Source organism: Poromitra crassiceps (genome assembly GCF_964638095.1).
Source record: "Poromitra crassiceps genome assembly, chromosome: 10".
Lineage (NCBI taxonomy): Eukaryota > Metazoa > Chordata > Actinopteri > Beryciformes > Melamphaidae > Poromitra > Poromitra crassiceps.
The window spans coordinates 18,644,751-18,653,487 of NC_139631.1; the positions used below are offsets into that span (position 1 = coordinate 18,644,751).

Below are 8,737 nucleotides of genomic sequence, written 5' to 3' on the forward strand. Positions count from 1 at the left end.
GGATATGCTGTATAAATGACTATTATAGCTATTTCATGTTCTATAATTATAAATACCGTAGGTGAGTTTGTGTATTTATAAAACAATGGGGACTTTTATCTGACAGAACAATTTCACTCTATTTGCTTTGTGCAGAGACTCTATTGGTTCAGGACCAGCACATCTGTAGCACCCTGGAGGAGAAGTTGCAGCTGTATGCTGAGCTGACAGAGTTAACCCTCCGCTCACCGGACACTGTCCCACAGCACCACCTGCTGGTCCAGCTGGACACTGACACTGAAGTGCCGCGTCAGGCCTCCCCGCTCCTCACCGCCGCTCTGAGAGAAGGTGAGGAAGAGGTGGCGTGGGTGCCGAACGGTTTGGGCTGCATGAGGCTGAAGGTCCTGCTGCATATATCTGTTAATATGCTTAATATTGCCTACTCTTGCGCTCTAAGCAAGATATTTTGGTATATATAGATATATACTTTTTTCAAAGCATGACAATATCCTAGCATAGATCGAGACAGATTATGATTAGCATTTATCTTAGAAAAAATAATCATAACAAAATCAATACTTGGATAAAAGTAGAAGAGACAAATCCATAAGAAAAATCTGGCTCAAATAATACAAATATTATTAATAGAATTATTCACTGACAGATTTTTTTCCTGCAGCGGAGAAGCTCATGAGCATTCTGCAGGCGCGTGAGGCTCTTTCCATGCACAGCCTGAGCTCTCCTGTCAAAGGCCCAGAGTGCTGCAGCTACAACAGCCACGGCAGCATCCAGGAATCTCCCTCCGAACGTGAGTTACAGGTTTATACAGTACATTCTGCATTGTTTGTACTTTAGTTCCTGTATGCCAGCAATTTATTGTTCCTTCCATTTTTTCTTGTTCCTATAGCGGATTATCTGAGCACGCTCAGTGTGAGCTCCAACTCTCTTGTGTCAGACAGTGAGTGGACAGGGCCGGACGGCCCGCTGTGGAGCTCTGCAGCAGAGCTGACAAGAGGAGACCCTAACGGGACGCAGTTAAAGGTTCCGCTACTCTAGTTCCTTATGGACAATGTTTGTTGATGGATAAAGCTGGATGTACATTGCTGTTCCCCTGTAATAACACAGTCTCCTGTAGGTGGCAGAGAGTGTCCAGAGTCTGACTCAGCTTCTCTACAGTCTGCAGGTGAGAAAAGACACACAAGATTCAAGATTAATTTAATAGCCATAGTGAGTAAACATGTTACAAATGAGGAATTTGTCTTTGTGCAATATTCAGCGCAGTCTCAATATCTGTGGTTGAACGCATGAGTGAATATGTGGTTTGACCCATTTGTATCTCCAGTGTTTTCTATGGCTAGAGCAAACAGAAAATCTTTTGAATGGAGAGGGTAAACATCAAATATACTGTAAATACCTGAGACCAGTGACAGTGATGTCCCAGTGATTTTACATGCAGTAACTGTAGTGTGATCAGGTGTCTCCCCCTGGTGTTCGCAGGCTGCTGTCACCCTCCAGGACAGCTGCTATGAGGTGCAGAAACTCCTTCTGGAGGGAGAACGACCACAGCTCCGCACTCCCGCCTCCCTCCAAAACAACCTGGTATAAATTAATTAACTTGTAAATTATTATTCACTAAATATAAATATATATCAACATCACTTTGGAAGAGGTTGGATTATAATGAATTTGCCTCATTTTGAAATAATGACTGATCAAATTAAACCTGTTTCCCTTGTCATGCAGGAGCAGGAGAAGCAGAGGAGTCTTGATAGGAGGAGAGAGGAAGTAGAAAGGAAGAGTTTAGAGAGGAAGAGAGAAGAGGTGGACGGGGTTCAGAAACTCCATGCCAAGCTGAAACAGGAGCAGCTGCGTTGGGACAAAGAGTGTCTTGCCAGAGAGAAACAACAGGTGAGCTTCATAGCACTGTCTTGATAAGGTCATGAAGAAACGCCTACAACCCCACCAAACACTATGCATTCACATGGAGCCCCATCAAGTTGGTCAATTCTGGGTGGCGACTGTTACCAAGTGGGAGAATTTGTCCCATCCAAATGTTTTGATATTCAAAGAGTTTAAATAGCTGTGTGAACTTGTAATTATATCACCAGGACATGGAGTTGGGGTCATAATTTTAAATCAATCCAAAACAGCTGAGGAAAAACCATTGTTGTTGATTGTGCTTGCTCTAGAAAGGAGCTCTTGCTCTTTGATTCTTAGTGTTGATGTTTTATGTTTTAGATAGCTGAATCATTTTTTTCTTGTTTCCCCAGACAGTCTATGACTATTCATAGTAGTATTCCCATGATGTCAAATGCATTTCCTACCAACATGGCGCTTTACAATACACACGGCTCATTGGCTGTGTCATTTGATTGTAATCACCTGTTTATTGATTACAATCACCTGTTATTTTCCTACCAAGATGGTTGTGTGGTGATGTAACGGAATTCTATCAATATCCACACTATGATGTCAGCCTGTTCAAAAAATGTCTGTTTCACCTATCCACACCAATACAGGAAAACAGAGATATTAAAAATCTCCACCTTGGGCAGAGTTTTCAAAAAGGTCAATTTGCAGTGACCATTTGCGTTGTTTGCATGTGGACGGGAGGCCAGAACACATAGAAAAAGCTGTTTTCAAAATTAGCTGTGTACGTGTGGAAATGCCCTAAGTATATCTCCCTAAACCACCTTCTGGCAGAGTGAGCAGGAGAGTCTGCTGGAGCAGCGTGAGGAGCAGTGCCTCCTGGAGGCAGAGAGGCTGCGCTGCGAGCGTGAGGAGCTGGAGGCTCAGCTGCTGGAGTACCAGCACAATGTGGACCGCCTGAGGGAGGGCCAGAGGGCCGTGGAGAGGGAGAAGGAGAGAATAGAAGCCCAGCAGAGGCTGCTCCAGAGCTGGACGCACAACCGCCAGAGAAGCCTCCCTGTCATGATACCACTGGATGGATACCAGGTAGGAGACACGGAAGACCCAACCCACAGTTTATACATCACTTCTTCAAATGAAGAATTCATTTGTAATAACACATTACTGTAATAGCAATTGAATAATGTAAAGGGAAACATTTCATTGCCGGTATTACAGAGTGTTTTATGTTACTATCAGGAGGAAGCTGTATCATATCAGTGAGATGACATTGACTCGCCAATATCTGATAAAATCGATAATACTACTGTATATTTCAGCCAATCGGCCCAATACATCAGCATATTGATTTATCAGTATAACCATAATATAGGTGTAATCATTTCAGCAGACTTAATTTCACCACTCTGCTTGTTTCCCCCTCCCTCCCAGGTGTCCAGCCACAGTCGCTCTGGCAGCCTGGATGGTCATTGTTCGATGTATGAGAACGAAGCGGCTCTGCTCCACTCGCTGCAGCAGAACCACCTCCACCACCCCAACAACAACCAGTGTCTCAAGAACCAGGACGGCCTCCTGCACAGCCCCGGCCACTCCGCCAACATGGCCCTCAGCCCCAGCCTCTACAACAGCCTTAACACCCTCCTGAGCCAGGCTCCAGACACTCTGCCCTACCCACACTACAGCTGTCCCCAGCCGCTCAGCCACTCCATCCACCCCTTCAGCAGCGGGGTTGCCACACAACCACAGAGGAGCAACAACAGTAAGTATACTGATGAGGTTCAAGTTCTCCTTCAATGTATATTCAGTGTAGGGTTGGGCTGGACTTCCCACACCCAGGCAGGTGTGGGCAGGGTCGCTGTCCCAGGTGCTAAATGTCCCTTTCCACTGTGAAGTGCCTCTCCCCGGCTGAGGCTCCGTAAACATGAAAACCTGCATCTTTGTTGTTTCATTCCAGCAGACTTCAGTCCGCCACTGGACAGGTTTTCCCTGGGACCCTGGAGGTCGGGGATCACAGGCCTGGGGCTGTATGAGGATGACTACCCGCCCTCCGCCTCGCTCGCCCCCCTCATCACCCCACAGGCTTACCTCTCTCTGGAAGGACAGAACGGGGAGGAGGGAGGAGAGGAGAACATTGTGTATCTCTGACAATCCTGAAAGAGGAATGAGCAATGCAAGCTCTCCTACAGTACCTGCTGGACTGACACTAATGTACTTTTTTTAACCTTTATTTATACAGAGGGAGTCTCACTGAGAGCAATGCTCTCTTTTTCAGGAGCGCCCTGATCACATTCACACAGACATTCACACCTGGATGCTGACCAGTACAACCACAGCCTGATGTGTTGGCCACTGAGCACCTGTTAAAAGACAGTTGCTTGCTTGGTTCGTGTGTGTGTGTGTGTGTGTGTGTGTGTGTGCATATGTGTGTGTGTGTGTGTGTGTGTGTGTGTGTGTGTGTGTGTGTGCATATGTGTGTGTGTGTGTGTGTGTGTGTGCATATGTGTGTGCATGCGTGTGCACGCGCATTGTTTTTATGTGTGCATCCATCTAAATGTGATGGATGTAGTATGTTCTGATGAATGTCAACCCCCCCCCCCCAAGAGAATACTATTATATTAAAAAATAAACAAAAGTTTGGAAATGTGTGTTTGGTCGAGCATATCTCTGTTGTTGCTGTATCCTCAGCATTGTATCTTATCTCTTTGGAAAGCCTGTTATTTCCCTTTACAAGGAGGCCTTATTTGTATGCAGCTCATCCCACAAATGCATGATCCATACAAATAGGGCCTCATTGTAAAGGGAAATGAATAGGCTTTCCAATGAGATAAGATACAATGCTGAGGATACAGCAACAACAGAGATATGATCAACCAAACACAAAATTGTCAACTTTTTTAAGGGTTTATTTATGTTTAAAACCCTGTATAATCAGATGAGGGCGTAAGTACAATAAATATTTGCAGAAACGTGTGCCTTTATCAATATACTGTAGGTGGCAGTCACTCTCTTTCCTGAGTAATCAAACCATTGTGCCTTTTTATCCCCCCAAAAAGCTCTCCGTAAATCAGCTGTTATACTTGCCCTAAACAGTGGGACCTAAAGCAGCAGGAAAGCAGGACGGAGCATTAGAATTGGTATTATTTTCCAATGAGCACTTATTACAAAAAAGAGACCTATAGCCAGTTTAGTCTCACAGCAGCCCAACACCATGTACATGTCTAAACCGCTTTCCTCTAGTATGATGCTTATGTACTTTTCAGCTATTTTAAAACCCATAGGACTGTGAGCATCTGGAATATGTAAGAAATAGCTTACTGACACCAGTGTATAAATATTAAATATATGTATAGTTTTATGGAAAGGCTACCTATGCACACAATGTTTGAAGAGGAACTGATATTTGTATAATTTCTTTCCTGACTCAAGTGCCAAAAATCCTGCTATCCAATACTGTAAGTGATTCCTGTAAAGAAAGATAATTGTTTTTGTTTGTCTCCTTTTCTGACAAGTTGTAATTTATTGTGTAAATTGTGTCATGTACTGTCAACATTAGTATGTTTTGTTATGCGTTATAATCTATGTACTCAAAACTGTGTGAAGTGCCATATTAACATATTGTACTCCATATAAAAATCTTGTTGCAAACATTTGTGTTTACAATTATTAATTAATACACAGGACAAGATGTTACTATCCCTTGTGCCAAAATCCGAGGAAAAACACATTTAGAAGCCCAATCCAGAATAAAACAAGCTAACAGGCTAACAAACTAATAAACAAGACACAAATCACCAGTTACCTACCCTAGCCAACAGCAGTATGAAGCATGTCATTGGGGTTTTCAAGTGGGCACCTTCCTTCACCGACGTTTCGTTAAGTTAGGCCCACGACACCTCAAGAAGGCTTAACGGTGTAATCCAGCGTCCTGGAAACACCCCCCTCCATGCTACCACCGCACAACTGCATATTACCTCACTATCTAAGCCTAGCTATCCAGGTCGATTCGGTATGACATTCCTGACTACACCACCACTGTCAATGATTCAGCCCTGTTGATGCGGACCGTTAATCATGACCACCAACAAACAATCCCTAACTACACCACCACTGTCAATGATTCAGCCCTGTTGATGCGGACCGTTAATCATGACCAACAAACAATCCCTAACTACACCACCACCGTCAATGATTCAGCCCTGTTGATGCGGACCGTTAATCATGACCAACAACAAACAATCCCTAACTACACCACCACTGTCAATGATTCAGCCCTGTTGATGCGGACCGTTAATCATGACCAACAACAAACAATCAATCTGACCTTAGCGAGCTCCCCAGCTAGCATGTTTCCTCCTTATCCACAGCCATTCACTTGCTCGTTCTGCTGCCTGAGACATGTTGCTAACCGCAAGTTTCAGGCTCCGTCCCCGAATGCCCAACTCAGTTAGTAAGGCAATAACGGACTTTGCCACAAAACCACGGCAGCCCACCTCTACAGGCCGCACTCGAGCCCTCCAACCTCGCTGCTCTGCCTCTGCTGCCATTTCAGCATACCTAGCTTTCTTGCGCTCATAAGCCTCCTCAACTCGATCTTCCCACGGGACTGTGAGTTCGATAAAATAAACTCTCTTCTCTACCTCAGACCACAGTAACAAGTCCGGACGTAGCCGGGTGCTAACTATATATGCTGGGATGACTAGCTGTTCATTCAAGTCAACCCTCATTTCCCAGGCTCCACCTACACTTAGCTGCCCTAACTTGTGCCTGACCTTAATTGGTCTAATCTTTTCTCCCTCACGTACAAATTTGATCTGTCTATTCTCTTTGCTAGCAACTAGAGAATTTACTTCTAGCCGCTTTTCCTCAACTGCAGCTGCCAAACATTTCAACACCTGGTTGTGACGCCAGGTGTATCGCCCCTGGGAGAGACTGACCTTACACCCTGACAGTATATGCCTCAATGTACATACACTAGAACACAACGGGCAGGCACCATCCTCGCCCAACCACTGATTTAAGTTCTGGGGAGATGGCAGCACATCATAAGTAGCCCCTAGAATAAATCTAATTCTGCTGGCCTCCATGCTCCACAACTCTCTCCACTTCAACTTTCTCTTCTCTACACTCTCCCAGTTCACCCACTGTCCTTGCTTTGCCTGCGACACTGCCTTAGTACATCTTACTGCCTCCTCTTGCCTATGTACTTCTTCAACTACCATCTTCCTCTTTTCTATTACTGATGCCTTGTTCCACACAGGTTTCCCTATGCACAACCCTAAGCCTCCACGCCCATGCTGCACCTGACCTATGATATCCCTGTGTCTAAGAGCTGACTGTGCTTGCTGTACTGCCTCCTTTGGGTTCCACTTCCTCCCTGTTTTAACTGTGGGCGCTACACTCCTAACGACTGGATCCTTTGACTGAGTCAGAGTCATTTGCAAACATTTGTGTTTACAAGTTTTTATTAGATTTTATATTTGATTGGATAAGAGATATTGGTAACACTTTGCAATAAGGGTACATTAATTAAGCATTAGTTAATGCTTAATTAATAAGCTTAATAGTCATTAACTAACCCTTAATTAATGTAGCCTTATTGTAGGCTAAAATGTTACTGAGATATTCCTGCCTTCAGGAGTCATAAAGTACAGTTTGTATCATAACAGCAACAATCGCAGGATATTGTACGCCTTCGCTCATGGCCGCCCATACAATTATTACTCAATACAGGCTGCCTGCCAGTAACCAACATGCTGTCAGTGACTCAAGAGACTGCCAGTTAGACTGTGCAGGGCTACATGCAGCATTACTACTCTTTAGTTTCACTATGATCATTTCTCTATGGAAAGCTGTAGGAATATGAGATTCATGAAATCCTTGTTATTTAACCTGCTTCTGTTGTTTCCAACATCCGAGGATCACAGTGGATTCTGCACAGAAACAGGTGTGTTGGATTAATTTAGCCTATGTGGAGGGGTATCCTCAGGGGCATCAGCTCCATGCTCACTCTTGAAAGTCTCCTGTAACATTGTTCTTGTAGGAAAAATGTGAGTGAGTGCTGAAACATTGTGTTGCTGTGTCCACTGGCTAGATTGGACGCCGACAAGACCAAACATCAGTCATCTGCAAGCTAACAATGAAGTGCAAAGCCTTGTGGTGGGATGGCGTGTCGACCGAAGCAACTTACTGGAGAACTATGAAATTCAGATTGGCCGCACTGAAAACCTCACCATTATTTACAATGTGAGTATTGAAGGATCTGTTGTCTGGATGCCATTTAGAGGCTGGTTGCAGTTGTTTGTAGTTCCAAATAGGCTAAGTTTGGATCATCACCACATCATTTGCCTGCTTTAAACAGTATCCACTACCGGTATCCTAATATTAGGATTAGCCTATAATATGAATAAATGTGATCATCATAAATCAAAAAACTCAATTGCAAATTGTTGTCCCTGTTTTTGTAATCTAGAGTAATGTGAGCGCACACCCTGTGGGTTCTGATGTCTACACGTGGACATGGACCTCTACTCTGCCGCTGCAATGTGCCGATCACTCAGTCAGGATACGACGCTTCTCCAATCAGTCCATCCCAAGCCTGTGGAGCACGTGGGTGACCAACTATGGTGAGATAGTGAAAAGACTATAAATAATTTATGAATCTATAAATATGTAATTCTCCCCCATTTGTGTTCTTTGTGTTCCGGTAAAATAAAGTTGACTTGACTATGAATCCAAATACTATATAGAAAACAGGGCTATTTTGTGTGTGTGGACCATTTCCCTGATCAGATCATGACAATTTTAGACAGATTAGCCTGTGTGTCAAGTGAGGCCCCCATCCTTTTTCTCTTCCCCTTTGCCAATCTTCTCATCAATGTTGCTCAACTGA

At 44.1% G+C, this 8,737-nt stretch overlaps 2 protein-coding genes across 4 annotated transcripts in view; both read left to right on the forward strand.

Moving 5' to 3' along the window:
* Positions 1-4,162, forward strand: part of LOC310784167 (rho guanine nucleotide exchange factor 28-like) — a gene marked incomplete at its 5' end in the record, with an annotated part of 44,534 nt that extends 40,372 nt beyond the window's left edge. Inside the window, 9 exons of the mRNA XM_083645160.1 lie at positions 136-327; positions 659-787; positions 887-1,020; positions 1,115-1,162; positions 1,477-1,578; positions 1,723-1,887; positions 2,683-2,934; positions 3,280-3,607; positions 3,803-4,162. Coding sequence (XP_083501286.1) covers positions 136-327; positions 659-787; positions 887-1,020; positions 1,115-1,162; positions 1,477-1,578; positions 1,723-1,887; positions 2,683-2,934; positions 3,280-3,607; positions 3,803-3,993 — 1,541 coding nt within the window. The 3' untranslated portion in view covers positions 3,994-4,162. The remainder of the gene's footprint in view (positions 1-135; positions 328-658; positions 788-886; positions 1,021-1,114; positions 1,163-1,476; positions 1,579-1,722; positions 1,888-2,682; positions 2,935-3,279; positions 3,608-3,802) is intronic.
* Positions 4,163-7,679: 3,517 nt separating this feature from the next.
* The window catches only part of osmr (oncostatin M receptor), a 12,740-nt gene continuing 11,682 nt past the window's right edge, over positions 7,680-8,737 (forward strand). For all 3 annotated transcript variants that reach the window (XM_083644413.1, XM_083644414.1, XM_083644415.1), the window contains exons 1-3: positions 7,680-7,792; positions 7,940-8,091; positions 8,318-8,471. In XM_083644413.1, the coding sequence (XP_083500539.1) occupies positions 7,690-7,792; positions 7,940-8,091; positions 8,318-8,471 (409 nt within the window). In that variant the 5' untranslated portion in view covers positions 7,680-7,689. The remainder of the gene's footprint in view (positions 7,793-7,939; positions 8,092-8,317; positions 8,472-8,737) is intronic.